The sequence below is a fragment of the Gymnoscopelus microlampas genome (assembly GCF_963454915.1).
Source record: "Gymnoscopelus microlampas genome assembly, chromosome: 16".
Classification (NCBI taxonomy): Eukaryota; Metazoa; Chordata; class Actinopteri; order Myctophiformes; family Myctophidae; genus Gymnoscopelus; species Gymnoscopelus microlampas.
The window spans coordinates 4,418,339-4,444,642 of NC_139953.1; the positions used below are offsets into that span (position 1 = coordinate 4,418,339).

Sequence of the window (26,304 nt, forward strand, 5' to 3'; positions counted from 1 at the left end):
TGGGTGAATCTCTTCTTTGCTGAAGGTGCTGGTGGCTTCATCTTGCTATTAGTGCAGTAAAGGCAAGCCTCTCTCTCTTAGTTTGTGAACTTTGTGTTAATTTACCTGCTAGGTGAAGACTGTCTAGAGCCGGCAAAACGTAAACAAATGGGAGCGCGCTGCAAGTACGAGCGGCTGCGCGTTGACTGCGAGTATGAGCGCGTGCACCCCCCCCCCTCATACTCGCGCGTGGCGCCCCCCCCACCAATGAGTGGATCTCCGAGTTAGACAGCTAGTAGCTACTGTAATGGTTATGGTACTGTAAATCCGGGCACCCACCACTACTGATTTTGAAAAAATAAAAAATAAAAAAATAAAAAAAATATATATATATATATATTTTTTTTTTGGGACCAGCACCCAGTGGGTGCTCCTCATTTCAGGTGGGTGCTTCAGCCCCGAGGCACCCACGGTATCGGCGCCCTTGACCCGGACCGCGAGAGAGAGAGAGAGACAGAGAGAGAGAGAGAGACAGAGACATAATAATAATAATATGTACATTGATTTACCAAACAATTATTATTTGTCTGTCAGGGTGAAACAAGCCCAAAGGCTTTCAAGCACAGCCATTGAGATAGACACCTCCTTACCTCAAGCCCTATTGTCTTCTTGAGGTGATAAGGCTTTCAAGCACAGCCATTAGACACCTCCTTACCTCAGCTCTAAATCCTTTTGTAATTGATTACAGTGTGTCTATTATCAATTGGTTCAGCCTGGCGATCCTCAATCTGTGTTGTCTGACAATTATTCTTGCACTCACTTTATTCTCCCCTTTTCAGGTAAAGTGCAAAGTTGCCATGTTATAATAAGTTTCTATGAATGCTTTAGCTTCAAGACTGTATGTGTGTGGGACTGTGTTGGTGTTTTTGTTGCACTTGTTACAAAGCTAATGGAGGGTAATGCCTTTATTGATTGTATGCTGTGCTTTGAATACACTATATTATTTGTATGTGTTATGGAAATGATTATTTTGTGGAAATGCATATTTCATCTTACTTACATTTTGTTTACAAGGTGAATATGTACACAGCATATGACCGTGTCCTTAATCATGTTTAAGGAGGATAGGCTATCATAAGCTTTTAGCTTCAGCCTATTTCCTTTTGATCACCTCAAACAATGATGGATGTAAGACTTGTATAGAAAAGAAGGTTTACAAAAACACTTCTTTAAAAAAAAGTATGCAACTGGGGGAGCATGCTTACAATATTTACTCTTAAATATACTATAAATATACTCAGGACCTCCCTCACCGTCACCTTGTACCTTGTACTCTACTACCCTCTAGGGCAGGCTTGTCAAGGTGGCGGCCCACGGGCAGTAAATTTATACTACCTCTAACAGACATAGTCGCAGTTTGCATTGTCTTGCTGTGCGGCTCTGAGGACGCTCCCCCTCCCCCCACTCCCCCACTCGCTGCAGCGAAACTTGTTCTTCTGTGAGAACAATAGGCAGCAATTGAAGCCATGGCCATGTAAATTAACATAAGGTGTCCTCTTCTACGTCGTCTATTACCGCATAAAAAGAGCCACAGGTGAACAGTTATTTACCATTCACCTGAAAGCTAAGGAGAAGAGAGAACACAAACCCTGCTGGCTGCTGCTGCTGACTGCTGAGACACCCCTGAGATTGCTGTGACTCATTCAATATGACTACTACGCTGTCCAGGAAAAGAAAACTTGTGGATGAAGGCCGTTCATTCAAGGAGGATTGGAGAGAACGCTATTTCTTCTACGAATACAAGGGCAAGTCTACTTGTATGATATGCAATTTGGCAGTTTGTGAAGGAATACAACGTCAAGCGAATTATCTGAAGTAGTATCTCTGTGTAACCCCTAGAGTCTAGGGGTTACACAGAGATACTACTTCAGATAATTCAACCCGGTCGATTTGGGTCGAGCTGACTCAAATTCGCGGCTGGGCGAATTGTCCTGGGTCGAATCATCTGGTGACCGTTATTATAGGGTAGACTGTATTGTTCACAGTCGTTATTATAGGGTAGACTGTATTGTTCACAGTAGTTATTATAGGGTAGGCTGTATTGTTCACAGTAGTTATTATAGGGTAGGCTGTATTGTTCACAGTAGTTATTATGGGGTAGGTAGGCCTAAATACACGATTTACACAATTAGAGGAGATGAACCAGACACCTTTCGATAACATTTCTGTAATGACATATGAAAAAGGGGGAAAATGTTATAATAAAGACATTTCATATACAAGATAATGATAATCAACAGAGAAACTGTTTATCACCCATTATTTTTGGATTGGGAAATATCATGTCGTACCTTGACATTTCAAATTATTACTTATCACCACAAAAAAATATATTCTTATAACACGTATATATATATATATATGAATTACATAATGATTTGTACAATGTTTTGATCTGGTTTCCTTTTTTTCTTTTACATCTTAACTTGCACTCTACCAGAAAACACCCTCATCTCAGAAAAGGATTCACAACTTCAAACACATTTTTAGTTGGTGTTAAATGCAAAAAATAAAGTAAAATGAAGAACACGAAGAAAAGACTAACCATGTGTATTGTTAACATAAGTGCAATAATGTACTATTATCATCCTTGTTTAAAAATGTTGGCACTTTAAAGTTGTGTCCAAGAAGATCTTTGTCAACTCGTTAGATTTCTACAAAAACATAAATTAATCAGTGATTAACAGCTTTAGCTATATCCTATGGTCCCCTGTCTCACTTCCGGGTTTAAAAAGGCAGGAAAGCTGCTGAAGCTATTGCTAGCTTTCTATTTTTTGATTATGTTTTAAATAATATTGCTATCAGATGTGTATCAACCATAATATGTCAACTATGTCAGTCCTTCTAAATTCAGACTAAATACAAATTATGGTTGAAAATGTGTAATTGTATTAGCATTTAGAGAACTCTGAGCTTTGTTGAAAAACTATGACTCCCCTGTATGAGTCCTCATATGTGTTTTCAGATTTCCCTTGTAATAAAACATATTGCCACAAACTGTACACGTAAAGGGCTGAGTCCTCATGTGTGATGTCAGATTACTCATTTGACTAAAGGCTTCACCACAAACTTTGCAAGCAAAGGGTTTTTCCCCTGTATGAGTCCTCATGTGTTTTTTTAGATCACCACTTTGAACACATCCTTTGCCACAAACTGTACAAGTGACTGTGTGACTCTTCATGGAGTGAGTTCGTGTTGACGATGGCAGGTCCTGGGACAGCTCGTGGCTTGAAGACAATCTTTGTTCTTCCACATTTTGTGTCGTGGGTGAAGTCAGTGTGTTTACAACCGACTGACCTTCCTTGGTCTCCTCCCACTCGTCTTCAGTGACGTCAGATTCAGAACAGTGTGAAGAGAGGAGCTGGTCACTAGTTGGCTGTGATGTTCCACAGTCCTCTACATCAGCTTGTGTATTCATGTGTTCAGTTGAGGTGCTGGCTCTGCAGGTGGTTCTATCTTTCTGTTTTCATCATCAGCTTCCCTTGTCACTGCTAGTAATGTCAATGTTGACCCATCAGACTCCTCTGGTCTTTGAAGTAGCTCCTCCTGTTCCTCTTTAATGTGTGGAGGTTGTGGTTCCACCTGGACCAGACTGGGGCTCCTCTCCTCATGTTGTGGAGGGGTACATTTCTCCTTTCCGACATGTCGCCTTTCCGACGTTGACGAACCCTATACCTAACCCTAACCCTAACCCTAACCGCACGCGGAAGCCACTAGTCGGAGTGGTGAGATGTCGGAATGGAGAGTGAACACCGTTGTGGAGGTTGTGGTTCCTCCTTGACCAGACTGGGGCTCCTCTCCTCATGTTGTGGAGGTTGTGGTTCGTCCTTGACCAGACTGGGCCCTCGGTGGGCCCCAACTAGGCAAGTCTATATGGGACCGAGGTGGGTCCTGACTGGGTTTAGTTTGCCTTAGGAGTGCAATGGTTCCTTTGATTTCCAACGTGGGTCCTAATAAGAAATTTGAATAAAATAGACTAAGCAGTATTTGACATGAGCCATGTTAATTATTGTAAACACACCGAAAATAAAAATTGGGTATAACAGTTTACATATCTTAAGCTTTACCAGGATGAAAATAGACAATAGACAATATCTATTTTGACAAAGTTTATTAAATAAAATATTACAAGATAATAAAAATACAATTAAAGTAAAAATGGAAATAAAGATAGCAGTAGTGTACAGCCGCAGGAAGAGAAGGCACACACATCAAATATGCAAGTGTGCATACAGTATGTACATAACAATCACAACAATGCAAAATAATATTCACACAATGCTCCACAGAGACTAATAACAGAACAAAATATAAGAATACAAATTGTCAAAAAAAAAAAGAAATAGTGTATAAGAGGTGCATCAAAATCTTCCATTGTCCATGTAACAGGGCCGAGGGATTCTGAGATCCAGTTTCATGTTAGATGAATCTTGTCCCTCTGTGCTTGTGGGTGTCTCTTGAGCCTTTCTGTTTAAATCCCCAGTGACAGGACCAACCAAACAGAGAGTTTGTCTACTGGGGTGGTGCATCATCCAGTTGTGGAAGATGTCTCTGAGGTCAAACTCTGTTTCCACCTCTATCACGAGCCCCAGTGAACCACTTGGAGAGAGCCCTCTATGCATCCTTGTGTTCTTCAGTCCTCCTAATAGAAATGACAAGAAGCCAACTGTTAGAAATTATAGAATTATGAAACCTTCCATTATTGTATATGCTGTGGCATGCCTTCTACTGGTATACATCAAATGTTTTGCCAAATTACACTTAAAGTTAGACAGATAAAGGAAAATTAAACAACCAAACTTACCATATATAACATCATAAAGAAGCAGGTCTCTGAACTTCTCTTGCCGTTACGCACAAAAAGGTTGAACTGGAGTGCCAAATCATGTGAGAGGAGGTACGACATTGGTAGCATCATCCAGTGAAGAAACTCCGATATCTCCAACCATGGCAACCTGAGTGTATGGTAAAGGCCACAGGAAGAAAAAGCTGTAAGTGAACACCAAGATATAAATATCAAGTAGTCATTCTATCTTTAAAATACTTACACTTAACTGTTCCCATTCTACCAGAACTCCAGAGGTCCAGTCTTGTCACTGCCCACTACATTACATTACATTACAGTCATTTAGCAGACGCTTTTATCCAAAGTGACTTAGTTACAATAAGTGCATTCAACATAGGGTAGGCAAGAAAACTACTAATCACCAGAAGTCTTAAGTGCATTCTCTTCTACCTGCTCCTTTTCCCCCCAAATACAAATGTACAAATACAATACAAGCACATTTTCTTAGCAAATACCATGGCTGTGGTATGTGTTAATCCTATATTATTTTTGGTTTATTGTACGCAAATTAGAAAATATAATTTACTAAGTTACCAAATATAGACTTACTTGTGCATGCACTGTCATTGAAAAGAACAAAAACAAAATAACAAACTTACTTTTCCCCCTCTTTTTCAAGCTCATCTTATTTGACCCGACTTTAGCCTGGACAAAACAATCATTAGCATCTGCAAGAAAAGCAATATTCAAAATGTTAAACTTAAACCATATCTTTGCTGTCGGGCAGAAACCAGCTAACTCCAAAATGTCAATTGTTCAGGAAATGAAAAAACGAAATATATTTTTTTTCCGAAAAAGAAGAAAACCCTATATTTTTAAAACAAAGCAATACTGCCGCATCAAAGTTGGTATTGTGACTTTATATATTGTGAGATACTTGCATGTGTCATTATATTATCACCACTTTACCCAAAGTTTTGTCCATCATTGATAAGAACAGCTGACAATGGATCTCCAAGCTCACAATGCATCACAACACGTGGATTAATACGTGGATCGTCACAGGCAGACCTGTATCCCGAGAGAAGACAGACTATGCACCCACTGCACACAAAAGGAAGTGGAAACCGAGCTACACTTCCTAACCGTCTGTCCATTGTACCAAGACATCAGAGACACATACTTCCCACAGATTACAACCACACATAGAGATTTTGAAAACATGACCAATGACAAAAAACTCCCATATCTGCTGGGCGAAGTACAACAATGTGCAAACACAGCAGCAAGATTCGTGAGTTGCTGTGATAGGAGAAGGATATCGAACGGAACACAACCACCCTAAAGACTAATCATTGTGTATATTCCTGCACTATACCTGCACCCAGTGATATTGGTACATAGAAATTGATCTATTGAAGATTCTGACTTTCAAATGTACATTTTTTGTTTTGATTGTATTGCTGTATTGCTGTATTGTTGTATTGTGCTTTTTGCTTTGGCAATGTAAACGTATGTTTTCTCATGCCAATAAAGCCCTTTGAATTGAATAGGCTCTATGCACAGCAGCCATATTGGAAAGAAATTGGGCCTCTTCTTACTTCCTTCACAGGTGTTACCAATGATACTAATGAAGGCTCTGTTCCATTCTGGTCAGGGTGTTGACATTGTGCATGTTGGCTCACTAGAAACACTCCATTTTGGTTCCCAAATGGCCCCTTATGGTGGGTGTGTAACTCTGAGAGTGTACAAATGGAACCAAATGGACTCGTAAGGGTCCATTTGGTTCCATTTGTACACTCTCAGAGTTATGGGGGTCCTTGAAAATAAGACAACCACTATGCCACACTAAATGGAACAGAGCCTTAATTAGTATCATTGGTAACACCTGTGAAGGAAGTAAGGAAGGGGCCCAATTCATTCCCAATATGGCTGCTGTGCATAGAGCCTATTGAATTGATTAATGCCCTGATGCTTCATGACACTGCTTATATAGGCCTACAATAATAAGCAGGACTTTAAGATGCACCGCATTGTGAGCTTGTAGATCACAAATAACTTCTGCAAAGAGGGGTTCACAGAGTTGCAGTTTCAGTAGAAATGCTATGAAGTAAAAGGTTAACTGGTAAGAAAAAGAGGGGGCCTGAAGGACCCAAAGCAAGCAGGACCTTTAGCGGTCCTTAGAAATACCTGAGCAAATAAACAATAAATAAATAACAATAAAATACTAACTGAATACTAAATACAATAGCCTTGCCTGTCTTAAGTAAAGTCTGTAACCTTGTCTTAAGTAAAGTGTGTAACCTTGTCTTAAGTAAAGTGTGCCTCTGTTTAACACAATGCTGTACCCCCTCCAACTGTACTTCTTAAATTATTCTCATTATGTTTTTTAAAAAGACATCATTCTAAAGGGAAAAATGTTTGTCCCCACAAGCCAAAAAACAAGGCTTTACAAAAAAATATATCCGAAACAGGAAGGATTGTGTATTTTCAAAGGTAACTAAAACAATCTTTCTGAAAAAGACACATTGTGAGCTTGTAGATCGGCTATTTTTGTGAACTTCTCTGACTAATCCATATTACAATAAATAGAAAGAAATAAACTAAACCATCCGCCCTCCACCCATCCAACCCTAGACCAGTCTGGCATGGCTTGGAAGTGAGAAATTTGAAAAAATGTTGAAGGACCCACAGGGTCACACACAGATAAGGCCATTAATAGGCAGTTCAGGGGGAGGGGATTTAGTGTGGATTTGACCAGGAGAATACAGACATGCTTTGACTTGAAGCGGCATATTTCACTTTTTTTTTTAAATTAATACAATGTAATGTCAAATCTGTATTATATGTATGTTCATATAATATAACTTATACAATTGGGGTGGTTGTATTTTGTCTCCCTGCTGTTCTATTGTTTACCAGTTAACCTTTCCTGATTTCTATCTCTCTGGCACTAGCACTTTCCTTAGTGTCTGCAGTGAGATTAAATATTTGGGCCATTTCATTTCAAATGACCTATTTGATGACAAGGACAGACAGTGTCGGACGCTGTATGCTCAAGGAAACATGCTATATGTCGCAAATGTAGCATTTCACTCTTTAAATCTTTCTGTACACCTCTGCATACTGTCGACCTGTGGTGTCGCTACAAACAAGTCAGTATCAGATGACTCACAGTGGCTTATAATGACTGCACGAGGCTGCTACTGAGAGCTCCAAGAAGCTCCAGTGCAAGCCAGATGTTTGTTAGTGTTGGGGTACCAACCTGCTCTGCTACACAATCCTATGCATACATTTATGTGTAGGGCATCTGAACACTACATTTGAAGAAACTACTTGGAAATCTAAAGAACTGTCCAACTTGTGTGGTGCAAAACGAGACGAAGAGAACCAGGAAACACAGTTGAAGTGAGCGGTCTGCTGACGGAGTCGCTCGTCAGCAATGCAAGAACAGTGAAACCACGCCCCACTGATACAAATCTATATACAACTAATTAGATATGCCTAGGTCATGTCGCAGAAATTGAACAGATTGAGCAAATATGTAATGGGTGGCGCCAAATATTTATTTTCTACCCAGAGCCAGGAAATACACCGAAATAGCTACAGATCCACAAGGCTATGAGTAAATTGTATTAACATTGCTCCCCATCACAAACGACACATTTATACTTGTTCAAATGTAAGAAAAAGTGTGTTGGGGTGTCCTGCCCCTTTAACCACTTAAACCCTTAGTAAACTTGTACTTGGTCTGCTCTTTTCCCCCCTCTACACCACACCTCTTTGCCTAAAATAGCCAATCTACAAGCTTGAGCTTGTAGATTGGCTTATTAGCCAGGGATCCTATATAACCTAATATAACTTATCCTATATATATATTTGGGATGGTTGCATTTTGTCTCCCTGCTCTTCTAGATTAAGTCAAAGGTCATGTCTCACCTAGACACAGGTTCTGACACAAATTCTGACCTGATGGTCAAGATTCAAATCATCCCCTGAGCAGGCAGGCTCAATCTTAATGGTAAAAAATGTCAGCACTTGCGCAGGAAGCTGGGTTAAAATCCGGGGTAGAAGAGGTTACATAGTACAACTTTAAATGGGGTTGAATCTTTTGTCCATCTTTGTGAGCTTGTAGATTATTTTTGGCCTTAGCATTTAGTTTGGCAGTGGTAAAACTAAAAACTAAAACAAATGTCTCCGTTAACACATTATTCGATTTAGAGTGAGTGAGTGAGTGAGTGAGTGAGTGAGCACGTTCCATCCCATGCCCAGTGATCACATATGTACATGCCAGTTAGCCCACATGTAGACCATGTGGGAACGACATAGGCTTGCCCACTTCCAACCCATGCCAGTTAGCCCACATGCACACCACGTGGGAACCACATGGGCGTGCCCACTTCCATCCCACGCCCAGTTACCCCATATGCAGACCACGTGGGCCCAGGATGGGCTTGCCCAGTTCAAGCCCACGCCCAGTTAGCCCATATGCAGACCATGTGGGACCCTCATAATTTGCCTAGTTCAAGCCCATGCCCATTTGGTACCCAAGCAGCCCGCATTGAAACCATATGGGTCCCACGTGGACGTGCTGGCTGGGATACATACCTGCAGTGTGTAGTTCTATTTCATCCTTCCTGACTGCCAGAGGCAGTGCTTAACACTGGATGATATCCGTCTCACGCACGTGCAGTCGAGTAATTAATATCAACAAAGTCACAGCTGTGACATAATGACGGTGGGCGTGGAACGCAGTAGTCAGCGTACATAAGCCCACAGCCGTCATTAATGACTTCCCTTTGATCTTCTCGCAGGCTACGCGTTGCAGGTTTGAGGTTCTAAAGAAACAAACTAAACTATCGTCTTTTTCGCAGGGAACCCTACTGTAACCTACAGTAGGTTGGAGCTTCGCGTCTCGCGTCCTCCAAGGGCTGCGATTAAGACTCACTATTGTGTTTTTCCGAAGACCGACATAGCTCCCCAGCAGAGCAGTGTTTGCGCGGCCACGCTGTGGGAGACGCACAGGTTGGTGTGGGTTATCAGAGTCTGTTTTCGGTCTCTGTCTCTTTATAAGTTGTGGAAAGACACCATATATACATTTATTTTTTGTTAAATTGCCTGTTCTAGTAAACTGAACAACCTAAGTTATCCAATTTTGATTGCCTGCTGAGTGTTTCTGCTCTTTAAAGGTGCTTATTTGAGTTGATATTGTAACTGTTTCCCAATAGTGGGTGATTTTCTGTTTATCATTGGGGGTGCCTTCGCCCCTTAGTTACTGTATTACTGTTCCCCAGTACAGCGTGTACGTTGGTGGGTGATTTTTCTCGTATTGTAATACTTATTTTAGCTTTATAGCTGTTTCCCAATTTTGGGCGATTTTCTGTTTGTTACTAGGGGTGCTTTCGCTCCACAGTAACTGTATTGAGTTTTCCCAGGTAAAGCGTGCACGCTTAGTGGGTGTTTTGTTTTTTTCTTGCAGAGTGCATACTGGCCATGGCACATGCGTGCCGTGCCTGCGCGGTGCCTTTGTTGCCCGACGATGGTCATGATGAATGCCACAGGTGCCTGGGTGTGGCACACCTAAGGCAGGGGCTGACGGAGGAGCAGTGCGCGAACTGCAGTTTCATGCCACATGACCTTAAGCTGGCCAGACTGGCTGAAGTGGAGCAGCAGCCAGAAGACCAGATGCCCCCATCTGGTGTCCCTCCACAGGCAGGCAGGCGGCGGAAAGGGTCTCCGCACCGGAATGCCCCGCACAGCAAAGAAAGGAAGAAGGACCCACTGGCTGTTAAGGTAGACACCTTGGCATCCCAGTTCGTGGAGTTGAAGGAGCTGCTCCTTAACATCCGACCGGACAGGACTGTTCCCCGGGCCGGCAGCCGCCCCTGCCCCAGTATGGGATGTTGATTTGGGGTGCATTTCGCCTTTCCGACAAATCGCCTTTCCGACGTTAACGAACCCCATACCTAACCCTAACCCTAACCGCACGCGGAAGCCACTAGTCGGAGTGGCGAGATGTCGGAATGGAAGGAGCACCCCGTTGATTTGCTGTCGACAATGGCTTCCTGTACCGACTTCCATGATGCTCCAGAGGAGGCAGAAGAGGCCACCCACACTTCATACCCCGGCTCTCAAGTCTAGAGCGGGCTCGGGGCCTGCCTCGGCTTCGATTAAGCCTGTGATTCGGATGGTGCTGGCACGCCTGGGCCAGGACAAGGTCCGGGCAGCAGCGAGGCCTACAAACGTCTTTTCTAGACGCGCTCAACCTCAGGCTGCTTTCACTGTGCCTCCCGCTGAGCAGTACATCCAGGAGCTCCACAAGTGCTGGGAAGACCCCAAGTCCCAGACCCATCGGTTCTCCGACGCTAGGGCCTTGGCGTCTATGCAGGATGCTGACAGGTATGGGTTGGGCAGCATGCCATTGGTGGAGCCATCCATCGCCTCCCTGATCTGCTCACCCGATAAGGTCCTGCGGCCGGTTTCCCGTTGCCCCAGGCCCCAGTGCCGTATCACAGATGACCTGCTGGTCAAAAGCTATGACGCAGCGGCCCGTGTCGGCTGCATAGGCAACTCTTTGACGCATATCCTGTTGGCCTTGTCCCAGTCCCTGCAGCCCCTGGGCGCGGCGGCTCCCTCAGGTGCGGATGCTGTGTCTGCCGCAGATGTTAACCCAGGCATGGATGCTTCCGTCCAGAGTCTGAGCGACGCTTCTCTGGAAGCTTTCGCGTATATGACAACGGAGCTTGGCAGACTACTGTCGACATTGACTCTCACTCGCCGACAGGTATGGCTGGCTCCGTCCCCACTGTCGGAGCCATGCCGGAGGGTCCTCCATGCACTCTCCGTGATTCCGGGGCAGCTGTTTGGCCCTGCAGGACAGCAGGCCTTGGAGCGTAGTCTCCAGGCTAATCAGACACGGCAGCAGTACGCCAGCCTTCAGGGGCCTTCCCCTGCAGTGAGACAAAGGCCTGCGCCAGGTTATGGCACCGGTCGCCCCCGGCCACAGCCGCGGCAGGACAGCTACCCAAGGAATTTCGAGCAGCCCGACCAGCGTCGCCGCGCCCCTACTCGCCCAGGCCCCCAACGTCCGGCACCTCAAACGCAGAGGGCTCAGGGGTCTATGTTTCGCCCCTCAAAATGAACAGTTGGTTCACTTCAATAGATTTAAAAGACGCATATTTTCACATCCCTATAGCGCCGCATCACAGGCAGTACCTGCGCTTCGCATTCAAAGGCAGGGCCTACCAATTCAGGGTTCTCCCGTTCGGGATTTCCCTGGCCCCTCGGATATTTACAAGGTGCATGCGGGCTGCGCTGGCCCCAATGCAGGCCCGGGGCATGCAAATCCTCCCATACCTGGACGACTGGCTGGTCTGTGCCCCAACCAGGGAACAGGTGGGGCGGGATACGGCGGCCTTAATACATCATGTGACACGACTAGGCCTCATGGTCAACTACAAAAAAAGCTGCCTTGTTCACAGCCAGAGAGTTATATTTATCGGCTTGGCCCTGGACTCCTGCCGAATGCTGGCCTCTCCCACTTCTCAACGGGTGGAAGCCATCCTACAGCTCTTCTCTGGTTTCGGGGGAACAAGAAGTTGAGGTTCAGCCTTTTTCTCAGGCTGTTAGGAATGCTGACATCAGTGACAGCAGTAGTGCCACTGGGTCTCCTTTGCTTGCGGCCATTCCAGGTCTGGGTCAATGGCCTACATCTAGACCCAAAATTCCACAGGTCCAGGAGAGTCAGGGTATCCGGCAGCTGCCTCCTCACACTACAGCCCTGGAGACAGGGCATTTCTGTCCAGGTGTCTCCTTGGGTTCGATCCCCTCGCGTTGCGAGGTGGTGGTGACAGATGCCTCGCCCTCTGGGTGGGGAGCAGTATGGCAACACAGGGCTATGAGGGGGCTCTGGACGAAACAAGAGAGGACAGAGCACATAAATGTGCTCGAGCTTTGTGCTATATTTCTAGCACTACAACACTTTGTACCGCAGTTGGAGGCCCGACATGTGCTTGTGCGGTCCCACAGAAGGTCAGCTGTCTACCACGTAAACCGGCAGGGGGGCACCAGATCGACCCTGTCGTTACAGGTGGCACGGCGACTCCTCATGTGGGCTTTCCCTCATTTTCCCAGCCTGAGGGCTATGTATCTGCCAGGGCCACAGAATGTGGTGGAGGATTTTCTGTCACGCCAGAAACCTCCTTCGGGGGAGTGGAGACTCCACCCGGAGGTAGTGGAGGAGATTTGGCACAGATACGGCGCTGCAGAGGCGGACCTGTTTGCCTCAGAGTCCACAACACACTGCCCTCTTTGGTTCTCCCTGATGGAGACATCGAGTCCATTGGGACAGGATGCTCTAGCACACCCATGGCCAGATCACCTCCTCTATGCTTTCCCACCTTTCCCGCTGATAGCATTAACGCTACACAGGGTTCAGCAAGACAACCACAGACTCCTGCTGGTTGCTCTGGCATGGCTGGGGAGGACGTGGTTCTCGATGCTGCACAATCTCTGCTGCAGCTCTCCATGGCACCTCCCCAACAGGAAGGATCTCCTGTCCCAATAAGATGGCCACATTTGGCATCCGTGCCCGGAACGCCTGCAGCTGTGTGTGTGGCCCCTGAGGGGCCGGACCCACTCCTGAGTCTGTGTGACCAGGCTGTGATCCAGACCGTGTTGGACGCAAGAGCACCCTCCACCAGGGCAATCTATGCCAACAGGTGGAAAATATTCTCGCAATGGTGTGGTGTTAACAGAGAGGTCCCTGAGAGTTGCTCGGTGCCAATAATATTGCGTTTTTTACAATCACTATTGGAAAAGAAGCTGTCAGCGTCGACACTCAAGGTCTATGTGGCTGAAATCTCGGCCAGCCATAGCAGGGTGGACAACCAGACTGTGGGGTCTCACACTCTGGTGACCCGGTTTCTTCGTGGAGCCCAGCGGCGGAACCCCCTGCGGGCCGTGAAACACCCCTCATGGGACTTAACCCTGGTCCTGGAGGCTCTTCGTCTCCCCCCCTTCGAGCCCCTAGAGCAATCAGGGCTGATGTGGGCTTCAGCCAAATTGGCCTTTCTTCTGGCAATGGCATCGGCGAAGCGTGTGGGTGAGCTTCATGCCCTATCGATGAGTGTATGCGCTGGAACTCGGATGGCACGGGAGTGGCACTTTGGCCTAACCCCTCATTCTTGCCGAAGAGGTTGGCTTCAGACCACACTAACCAGGTCATAAGACTGGCAGCGTATGACCCCTCAGGTCTGCAGGGTGATGCTGCTTTGGCAAGGCAGCTCTGCCCGGTAAGGGCTTTGAGGCAGTATACAGGTGACTGTTGGGTTCCGTCGCTCTGATAGCCTGTTCGTCTGTTATGGTGGGCATAGAAAGGGGCACACCCTGTCCAAGCAGAGACTCTCTAAATGGGTTGTCATGGCGATAGAGGAGGCATACAGATCAAGATGCCTGCCACCGCCTCATAATATCAGAGGCCACTCCACCAGAAGCGTTTCCACTTCCTGGGCGCCCCTACGAGGGGTTCCTCTGAGCGAAATTTGTGCGGCAGCCACGTGGGCTGCACCATGCACCTTTGCCCGGTTCTATAGGGTCAATGTAGCTGCAACCAATGTGGTTGCGACTGCTGTTCTGGGGGTCCCTTAGGCCGTTCCCGGCAAGGTAAGATTCCTCGTGACTTTGTTGATACTAGTCATCCAGTGTTAAGCACTGCCTCTGGCAGTCAGGAAGGATGAAATAGAAATTAAGTTACGTATGTAACTATGGTTCTATGAATCCTGGATGACTGCCAGAGTTCCCTGTCACTCGGAATCTCGCGAGAAGATTCCGCAGGGAAGTCATTAATGACGGCTGTGGGCTTATGTACGCTGACTACTGCGTTCCACGCCCACCGTCATTATGTCACAGAGTGACTTTGTTGATATTAATTACTCGACTGCACGCACGTGAGACGGATATCATCCAGTGTTAAGCACTGCCTCTGGCAGTCATCCAGGAGTACCTATAGTTACATACGTAACTTACGTTTGATGTGTGTGTAACAGACATACCTGCAGTGTGTTGTTTGATGTTGTGTGTGTAACAGACATACCTGCAGTGTGTAGATCGATGTCCATATCAAAATCAATGTCCAGCAGTTTGTTTTGTTTCTCCAGCAGAGTTTCTAGTGACTCTATCTCTCTCTCTGGAAGAGGTTGCACATGAACTCTGCAGCCGCACTGAGGAGCTCCAAAACAAACACTCTGACAAGCTTCACACAACAAACATCAGCACCACGCTGCTGTTTGTCCAAAACACACAATATCTCCTCTCCCACCGACGTCATGTGTTCATTTATCTTCAGCCTTTCACCTCCTTTATGGCACGGCTTTCGCCTCCTTTATGACACTGGTTCTCAAACTTTGTCATGTCAAGGACCCCCAAATTAACATTTATTAGCCCGCGGACCCCCATTTGAAAAGATAAGCCAGGGACCCCCATAAGAGAAGATTTTTACAGCTCTAGCAGTGATTTTCAACCATTTTAATTTCAAGGACCCCCAGTTTGACCATGCATTAGGGCTACGAACCGCCATTTAATGGCATTTCTATCTCTGGGACCCCAATTCATATAGTAAAATCAATGTTAATTTCACTCTGACGGGTCCATTTGGTTCCATTTGTACACCCTCAGAGTTACAGACCCATAGGCCTAAGTGTCCATTTGGTTCCTATCCATCATTTAACTGGGGACCCCCTGGAACCCCCTAAAGTACCCCTGGGGGTCCCCGGACCCCACTTTGAGAACCAATGCTTTATGAGACTGTTAGCACCTCCTTTATGATACGATTTGCACCTCCTTTATTAGACGGGTTTCAACACAGCTAGCTGCAGAGTAACCTCGGTCCCAGCCTCACTCATGGCTGCAGAGTGACTGCTTAAAGCTTATGTAAGCGTTGCCAGTTTTGTTAGAAAAACAAGCAGCCAAGGTCTGTGAAAACCTTTCGCAGATGAGTGAGGCTGGGACCGAGGTTAGTGAAAACAAGGCCCAAAATAGCCACTATTCTTAGTTTAAAGTCCACGGCTATTTGAAAATAGCAGATGTACAAGCTCACAACGGACTAAAACTATGATTTAGATTTAATGTCAATTTTGTATGTCGCCCCGCCCCCCCCCCCAATTAACGATTAACAACTACAGAAAACAACAACCCGAAGTCGCTTAGAAGAGGCGGACATGGCAACACCGCCTCTGTTGTTTACGTTGAAGTGCGTCAACACAGCGCTAGTTCAGATCACCAGATGTCTGATTCAGCTGGGTTTCAAAATAAGGTGTCACTGACCTTCAACATAAAACATTTTTACTGAGCTCACGTCACCAGGCTTTCCGTTATATCTCAGTATTGTTATAAGTAACTATTATTATAACTAATATTATAACTAACAACATGAAGATATTCAGTAAAAACCTACATTATATTAACATACCCTATTATATTAACATACATTATAACTAATTAAATTCCAGCATTCTTAACCATATGAAATCAACAGCTATAATTAATCTAACTATTGTAAACAGTTTAAAACACATTAACAATATGAAATCAACAGCTATAATGTAATACAATATTGTAAACAGTGTAAAACACATTAACAATATGAAATCAACAGCTATAATGTAATACAATATTATTGTAAACAGTGTAAAACACATCTTGTGTTTGTTTTCTGTCTGACAGTCTGACTCACTGTCTCTTTTCATTCTGCGGTCTGTGTTGCCCTCCTGTGGACAAAGTCAACAGTGCAAGTGAGATGGAACATTATAGCTAGTAGCAGGTAGATACAAGCTCACAACTTGTCAGATCTGCTATTTTCACTACGTTTGTGTGGCACTCTGGTATGGTGAAGTAGGGCTTTAATTTATGAACAAAACATAAAACATTTAATTATGGAGATAAGAGGTTTCTGCCCGACAACAACAATGTACAGAATATACAGTAAATCAGGGCATATATATGGGCTGATATATAAAGTATATTATATACAGTATTATATTATATACAGTAAATCAGGGCTTTTCAAACCTTATCAAACCTGGCGTCTCCCCTGGATCCAAACTTTAAAAAAATACATCATGAATTAAAGGTAGGGTTAGGGATTTTCTCTGGTTACAATAAGTGTTAAATATCTCTATATTGTGATAGTTGTTATAGTGTTTGTTCAGTAACAATGATTACTACCACAATATAGAGCTATTTTAACACTGTTCTAGTGTTTGTTCAGTAACAGTGTTAAATAGCTCTATATAGACCAATTAATTGTTTACTAACATTGAGACTGGATGTGCAGGTGATTGTTTCACGCAATCAATTTCCAACCTGTTGTTTCGGGGTGCGCTAGTTTCAGCACATCCCAACCCCCTCTTGTGTTGGCTAGTGAGGCGCGTCCTAGCGAGACCTGATAGAATGGGTTTCATTTAGCGCATACTGGTTGCACGCATACTGGTTCTTATCAGTGTGACGTCGTCTGTTAAGGGGTCTATAGTGATAGTAATCATTGCTAGTGTTTGTTCAGTGTTAAATAGCTCTATATTGTCGTAGTAAACATTGCTGTAGTGTTTGTTCAGCAACAGTGTTAAATAGTTCTATATTGTGATATTAATCATTTCCATGTATAACATATTAACTCTTCAGTAAATTAAAGAAACATTAAAGATGTTTTTAAAACAACACCTCATCAAACTTGGTACGGTGACTTAATACATTGTCAGATACTTGAATGTGTCCTTACATAATAATCACTTTACCCAAATACAGCTCAAGTGGAGTTAGGTTTTTGACCATTAATGTGGAGATAGTTGTTTTGTCCATCATTGATTACAATGAGAAGTTGAAGTTAGGAGGTTTGACTGACAGTTTGAGGATCCAACAATGGACTTAGGAGGTTTAGTCAGAAGTGCTTTTTAATACTATTCATTGGTTCAATATTCGTAAAATCCACACAAAGACATAAAGGGTGTTCAATATAACTGCTTTATTAAAGAAATAAAAAAAGTTTAAAAACAGACATATAACGATATATCGAAATATGAAAAAAAAAAAAAATCCCATAAGAACATGAACCAATAATAACTGAAACATGACTGTTCAGAGTACTTTAACCCACCTTGCAATAAAAGGACCCCTTTAACTCTGAGTGTACAAATGGAACCATAATGAACCCTTATGAGTCTGTAACTCTGAGAGTTATAGATCTGTGAGGGTCCATTTAGAACCCCTTCATGGAACCCTGACGGTCCCTGGAGAACCAACAGCATTAACCCATTAAGACCTGGAACGCATCAGTGTCACTTTAGATTTCTTTGGCTATTCAAAAATAGCAGATATACAAGCTCATAGCGCGGCACCGAGTGCCGCGCTATGAGCTTGTAGATCTGCTATTTTTGAAAAATCTTGAAAACATTTTTTTTTTTTTTCAAAAAAACTGTTAGGATTTAGATTTTTTTAAAGAATCGCCTCAGGTCTTAATGGGTTAACCAATGAGAAGCGTGCTGGTCAGTGATTTGAAGAGCTCATTTCTTCTTGCCTTTGGCGGCTTTGGCCATCAGAAGCGGATTGATCTGGTCTGCCTTCAGTCCCTTGACGGAGAAGAGACGAGCGGCGCGGTCGCTAAGCGTTCCCCCACATTTCAAACCTCTGCTCATTAGTTCCACCTTCAGCAGCTCCAGACCAAACACCTCCAGCTCCTGAGCGGAGGTCGCGACCTCCAGGTCAACTGGACCTAAGGTCGTGACCGCCGGGTCAACTGGACCCGAGATCGCGACCTCCGGGTCAACTGGACCCGAGGTCGCGACCTCAGGGTCAACTGGACCCGGGGTCGAGACCTCAGGGTCAACTGGACCTGAGGTTGTGACCTCCGGGTCAACTGGAGCCTCCGTCTGCTGTTGAGAACAAACAAACACACAGAGGCACATCAACACCTTATGTTACGATACATCAGTCCACGTACAGTATGAACAGTGAACAATTTCTCCACACAAATGGGACAAACTTCAGGACTCTCTGAAACTGGTTGGATTGATTGGTCTCCATAGACATATTTAGGACGCCTTTTGAGGAGAGATAGATATATATTGACTTAATATATCTTATGTCTAACCTCATGTTCGTTTCACAAGAGCAGAATGAAAACCTCCAGGATTTAAGAGCAGGTCTAGTCAGTCTTCAGCACTGTGACTGACTTCATGAAAACAACAGGACGTTTGATTCTCCTTAAGATTACATTGTTTCCTATTCATTATATTGAATTGAAATGAAAAAGAACAAGCGATAACGTTCTTACAGTTTTCAACACATCCGTCAAACTTCCTTTTGTACTTTACAAAACATCTGTAAAGACATTTTAATGCACTACTGTTGTGCAGATTCGTATGATTCTGAACTGTTACTCTCTGTCCAGCACCACTAACTGACGCAAAAGCGTCTCCAAACAGGTTTTAATTTACCTTCTGCTCGCTGTGCTGTGGTGAGTTGGCTTCTGGAGCACTGGGATCACACTGGGATCCACTGGGATCACACCGCACACTGGGCCCAGGCTGAGGTTCTGCTGGACTGGACTGTGGACCACTGGAGCTGCTCTCTGCACTGGACTGTGGTTCTGTCTCCATGGCAGTGGAACTGCTTTGTTCTCTGAAATACATCAATGATAACACAAGTTATACCGGCCCGCAGCCCATAAGCAAAGAAGAAGTCAACACACTGGATCATATATAATAAAGAAAGAAGAAGTCAACAACACACTGGAGCATAAGACCCCTTCAAACTAGTATTACTGAACACATATCCAACAAACATAATCATGATGGCAGTCAGTCACTTCACAACAGCAGCTCATAATGTTTCAACTGAACATGTCAAACCACCCTAGCCTCGGAAACCCATGGCTTTTTTTTGTTACAAAAGAAAAAAAGCCTGGGAGAACCATGCAGGAATGGTCTTAGGACCTTGTTATCTCCTAACCAATCAGAGTGCAGAGGGGCGTCGCTCTAAATTTGGTGAAGTCAGCGTGCTCCGTGCACAGGCCGGGGGGGAGGGGAGGTGGGGACATAGATTGGTGAAGCAATAGGAAGCGCCGCAGGAAACCGGGCGGCTGGGTTTGGATCCGCCCTTCAAGACCATCGATTGGGCTCGTTCTTTCAGTCTAAACCTCCCTGACATAGTGCTGACATGACATAAATACGTCACTACTTAAACAATTACACTGTTAGAGACATTAGCCCCTAAGGGTAAGTGCTAATGCTCCAATGCAAAATGGAATGGTGGTCCTAAAAATAAAGAGGGATGACCATCGTACGTTGTCATAAAGGATATGATGAGGAGCCCTAGTTTCACCAGTAATACAACTAAAGACTTTTTCAGTTACTTGAGCCCCCAATGAAGATAATGAATAGTGTTAATCGATGAAGATAGTGAATACATAGTTAATAGATGAAGCTATTGAATACATAGTTAATCGATGAAGATATTGAATACATAGTTAATAGATGAAGATATTGAATAAATAGTTAATGTGGTCCTTGGGGGAGGAGCCATAGAGGATCCATTACCTGTCAGACAGCTGGGGTTCAACGCTCCTCTGAGCTGCCTGGCTCACAGGACTGATGGAGGGCAAGCCTTCATCATCATCATCATCATCATCATCATCCTCAGAGCTGTCCAGGTCATCAACCCCCGTCCTGAAACACATTTAACCAGGGTTCACATTGTGTGTGTAACAGCCAGAAACACAGTTAACCAGGGTTCGCATTATGTGTGTAACATGGATAACATCTGTAGGAGTACTGTCAAAAAATGTGTTGTGCAAAAATCTGCCTACTGGTGGCGCTATAACAAGTCGATGTGAAACATTTGGGCCAGAGGTTCACCGTTGGCTCATCAAGCCAACGGTGACGAGATTAGCTGTTTACAGCCGGCCGGACGGACAGGGTGCAAAACGTAGTCTTTAGTCAACTAAAAATGTAACACTGATGTGAAAACAGATGTATTGAGGTGACCAATCAGAAGCCAGTATCAGTGTGACTGACCACATGCGTGTCTTCTTGGCGTGCTGCTGGTCCTCTTGACGTGATTTGTTGATTCTTTTTCCTCTGCGTCCTTCCTGCCCCTCCTCCACTGACACCAGAGCACTGGACGATGCCTGCATCCCTGTTAGATATACATCATATATTATTAATTTTTTTTTTTTAATATATATATATATATATATATATATATATATATATATATATATATATATATATATATATATATATATATATATATATATATATATATATGCCTGCATCCCTGTTAGATATATATAAAATTAGGGCTGTGACTCGATTAAAATGTATCTAATTAAATAGAGACTTTGTAATGAATTAATCAAAATATATATATACATTCAAGGACCTTCTGTAAACTCAAGCACAAGTAAAACACAATACTTTCAAGTACATTCCAAAACAGTGGAAACCCTGACCATTAGGAGAAATAAAAATAAAGATGTCTTGATTGACCTTATTGTCCAATATCCTGTATGAACAAACCAGACTAACAAAAACAAAACTCTGTTGCTTCAAAGGCCATAACACTACCAACAATTTAGTTAGTCCATATTGATCTAAAAATAAAAATAAGATAGACGCCTTCAGTCTATCAACTCTCCCTCAATATCCTTGGCCAAAATAATAAACAGACCACCGGTCTTGGTGCACCGGCATGATCGGAACGCCTGAAACCCCTCCAGTGAGAAGGGTTCTGTGGTGCAAAAACTAAGCGCGATTAAAATGTTAATTTTCTGTAATTAAGTAATCGAAATGAATCAGTTCAAGTACCAGCCCTAATAAAAATACACAATATGATATACTGTATATATGTCTGCATCCCTGAAACAAGGACAATTACTATTTATAATAGACATTCAGCACACCTCTTATCCAGAGAGACTTAGTAGTGTGAGATCACAATAAGCAGAGTAAACATCAACTCTAGTCAATAAGAAACATGGTAAACAGTCAAATAAATAGAATGCAGAGAGAACAACGAAGTGCCTCAAAGAAACGTGTGTGTGTGTGTGTGTGTGCGTGCGTGCGATCCAACCCTACAACCCCTCCCACTCACTTAGATCAGCTAACACAGGCAAGCCGTAAGAACCTTCTCTAAAACACCCTGGACATCGCTCCACACGTGCTAGACTCTTCCCCCATTCTCTAAAACACCCTGGACAACGCTCCACACGTCCTAGACTCTTCCCCATTCTCTAAAACACCCTGGACATCGCTCCACACGTCCTAGACTCTTCCCCCATTCTCTAAAACACCCTGGACATCGCTCCACACGTCCTAGGCTCTTCCCCCTTCCCTAGAACACCCTGGACAACGCTCCACACGTCCTAGACTCTTCCCCCATTCTCTAAAACACCCTGGACAACGCTCCACACGTCCTAGACTCTTCACCCTTACAGTACTACTTCTGTACCTTTAAGAACAGAAAGGTGCTACTGTACCTTTCAGAACAGAGTCGTCCAGTCTCTCAGAAAGGTGGTGACATTGCTGGTGGAACTGGGGGTCAGTGAAGTGGTGTTTGGGTTCAGACAGTTTCCTCTGGATTCTGTCCAGTCGACGTTGTTCTTTCTCTGCTTCACGTTCGCCCTGTTTCTGCAACCACTCTGCCATCCTGACACACACACACACACACACACACACACACACACACACACACACACACACACGTGAGGACATTCAACATGGACTGCAATTTTAAGAATGTTATGTTTAATACATTTTGCCATCTTTAACCTTAAAGCTGAAAAATAGCAGATCTACAAGCTTAAGGATCGGCTATTTGTCGGTGCATGGCGCACGCAATTAAGTATAAATCATGTTTAAGTCTAATTCCAACCCCTAAACCTGACCTCTAAATGTCTAATCATAATCCCTAAATGTCTAATGTCTTCATCACCTTTATTACTGTAAAATGTACTCTTTGTGCTCCTCGAGCAGATTGCTAAGCTTCAAGCACTGTAGTACAAAAAAATATATAAAAACAGATAGTTTTAAAAAATGTAAAAAATGTCTAAACATTGTCTTTATACTTGCATGTCATGTGGTGGGACACCCACAATAGTAAATATTCACAGATCGGTGTTCAATATAACCTACTTCTGCCCTATAAGTTCCGTGGTCACGTGTTGTGACCCACTACTATATAAAGGGAGGTGGGTCACCTGATGAAGAACAACTGTGACCCAAACGTTGTACCATGTGATATTTTCTGTGTTTTAAAGTGAACTAAACACTTCTTTTGAACTGTTACACTGTATCCAGCACCAGCGACAAACTGGATGACGTGCGCAACCCACTGTTCTGAACTAGTGTGGGCGTGTCTTAATGTGTGGCCGTGTCTTACTCTTTCTCATGATTGACGTCTCTCAGGCGACGCCCACTCAGGTCTCGACACGCCTCCCTGTTGGTGGTCTTCTCAATCTGAGCCCCCAGAGCTCTGAGCATGGAGCCGAACCCTAGGGGGTTAACATATTATTAATATACCATTTAATACTATAACATAGTAACCCCAGAGCTCTGAGTATGGAGCCGAACCCTAGGGGGTTAATATATTATTAATATACCATTTAATACTATAACATAATAACCCCAGAGCTGAGTATGGAGCCGAACCCCAAGGGGCTAATATACTGTACCATATAATACTATAACATAACCCTAGAGCTCTGAGCATAGAGCAAAACCCTTAAGGGTTATTATTATAGGGTTAATATAGCATTAATATACCATATAATATTATAAGCTAACCCTAAAGAGTTAATATAGCATTAATATACCATATCATACTATAACATAGTAACCCCAGAGCTCTGAGCATGGAGCAAAACCCTTAAGAATTAATATATTATTATAGAGTTAATATAACATTAATAATATACCATATAATACTATAACATAACCCTAATAATATACAGCATGATCAGAGGAACAGGAAGTCACCTCCTTTCCCTCCAGGTAGGCGGGGCTCCAGGTGATAAACGCCTCCATGTTGGACGATGTCATCAAGGCTGGACAGACGGCCGTTGTTCTTCACGTAGAAGTCGAGACGAGGAAGTCCCTGATACACAATTATGACATCATCAATACAACCATGACATCATCAATACAGCCATGACATCATCAATACAACCATGAGGACGTAATCATGCCAGGTTAAGTCCTGCCCCACGCAGGATCTATCTATTTCCATAGACCAGTGGTTCTCTAACCTTTTCATGTCAAGACCCCCAAATTAATATGTATATTTGGCCGCGGACCCCCGTCTAATAATATTTTGTTCCAGGGACCCCCAGAAGCAAAGATTTGATTTTTCAAAACAGATCCATGAGCTATGATCAGAGGAACAGGAAGTCACCTCCGACGCGTTGTGAGCTTGTACATCTGCTATTTTCAAATAGCCGAAATATAAATAGAGTATAGTGTATGTTTAATGTATGTTTACAAATAAAAACCTAAATCTAGAAAGTAACTAGTAACTAAGTGTTCATAGAATTGTTGTAGTGGAGTAAAAGTACAATATTTGTCTCTGAGATGTAGTGGAGTAAATACTGAAAATTGGAAATACTCCAGTAAAGTAAAAAAAAACACCTCAAAATTGTACTTAAGTACAGTAAATGTACTTAGTTACTTTCCAGCACTGCCTACGTAGTGGAACCTCATCTAAGAGCAGAGGTTACAAACGGGCCTGTGTTGTTAGCATGTTTAGCCGCTAGCTCACTGCTAACAGCACGATAAAGTTGTATTAGTGTAAACTATGTGTTGTTAGCACAAGTTGTATTATAGTAAACATTCTTACATGTGTCTCGGTCACAGTGTGCAGCAGCTCACACACTGTAGCGTCAGATGATAAAGTAACGGCTTTCGACTTTAACGACTTAATAAACGGAACACAAATAAACGCCTCCATGTTGTCGCTGTTGTTGTTTTTTTCAGACCTACGAGACGAGAAGAACACTTCCTGGTGATATATTGTTGTTCCGGTGCCGCTGGGAGCGGAAGCTGAAGTCCTCACAGTGCCCCCTGGCGGCTCCGGGTTTCTCTGCATCATTACCGACAGACCGTTGCTGATCCGGTCTGAGTCTAGAGCGGATACGGAAACGTTTCTTGAATGTATGTGTGCGTGTAAATGACCGGATACCGTAGGCGGGCTGTAGACCGGATCACACTAGTTGATTCACAATAAACCAAGTGAAAATAAAACTTACACATAAAAAAAAATAGAATAAAATAACTCAATGGACGGCAGCAGCAAAGAGTTTGTTATTTTTTGTTGCTGCTATGTATCATCCAATGAATTACAAATACACTACATGTATCATCTAATTTATTACAAATACACACTATATGTATCATTGAATTTATTACAATATATGTAGGCAACACAATTATAATAATGTGTTGTTGTTGTTGTTGTTGTTGTTGTTGTTGTTGTTGTTGTTGTTGTTGTTGTTGTTGTTGTTGTGTATCCCAAAGAAGTCCTTCTTCAACTAAACTAGCCATGGATTACATGACGCTCGTCCATCACGACCGTCATAGCTGAACTTCTACCTGTTTTTTTTGTTGTTAAACTTTCTTCCATTTTAGTCCGTTCATCTACATAAACGTTCATATTTCAGATATAAAGTGCTTACCTCATGGCCACAAATGTTAGTATTCAGTAAGGGCCCTCAGAAGTACCCGTATTTTCCTAATTGTTCAATAAAAAGTATTTTAAGCGGATTGGTGGCCATTTTCTCCGCATTTTCTCACGCTTTCAACTACGGGACCCTTTCGGCTAGGAGGTGTATTGCACGCTGATACATGATAACTCTATGAGAAAATGGCCACCAATCGGATTAAAATGCATTTTATTGAACACTACGGAGGATATACGGGTACTTATACCCTCCCGAAGTGAATTGTAATATCCTAGGCATCCATGGGGTAAGCACTTTATATTTGTCATGATATGACAGTCATGATATGACAGTCATGTTTCAGGGCTACAACTGAGCCAGAGTGGGGAACAGTTACGAGTGAACGTATTGTCCAGTTTCGAGTTACAATGGCCCCCTCATGTGGTCATTATATGGAAGATCAGCATGTAGTATAACTTTTTTTCTTTTTTTTTTATTAGTTTCGGCGTCAAGCCTTCCTCAGCATGTTAAGAAAGTGGTCAGTGGTGCTCGGTGTACTGATAGACAGACAGACAGACAGACAGACAGACAGACAGACAGACAGACAGACATTACAAGGACTTCAGTTGACTGTCACTGTCGGTATTATTATTATTATTTTTAAGTTTAAGTTTTTTTTTTAAGTATTTAGATATTTGATATCCATTTGATCAGACACGCCCCTTCCTATATGAACCCATTGTAACTTCAAACTCCATTTTAACCATGTTAGATTAAT

At 43.4% G+C, this 26,304-nt stretch overlaps 1 protein-coding gene across 1 annotated transcript; it reads right to left on the reverse strand.

The window, feature by feature from the left end:
• Positions 1 to 17,820: 17,820 nt before the first annotated feature.
• sde2 (SDE2 telomere maintenance homolog (S. pombe)) lies at positions 17,821 to 24,834 on the reverse strand. Its single transcript, XM_084081600.1, has 8 exons — positions 24,707 to 24,834; positions 23,851 to 23,968; positions 23,255 to 23,366; positions 22,353 to 22,522; positions 20,890 to 21,010; positions 20,413 to 20,541; positions 19,312 to 19,495; positions 17,821 to 18,747 (listed from the first exon to the last, which is right to left on the reverse strand). Exons 1-8 carry the CDS (start codon positions 24,815 to 24,817, stop codon positions 18,379 to 18,381), a joined length of 1,314 nt encoding a protein of 437 aa, XP_083937726.1. The 5' UTR covers positions 24,818 to 24,834; the 3' UTR covers positions 17,821 to 18,378.
• Positions 24,835 to 26,304: the final 1,470 nt, after the last annotated feature.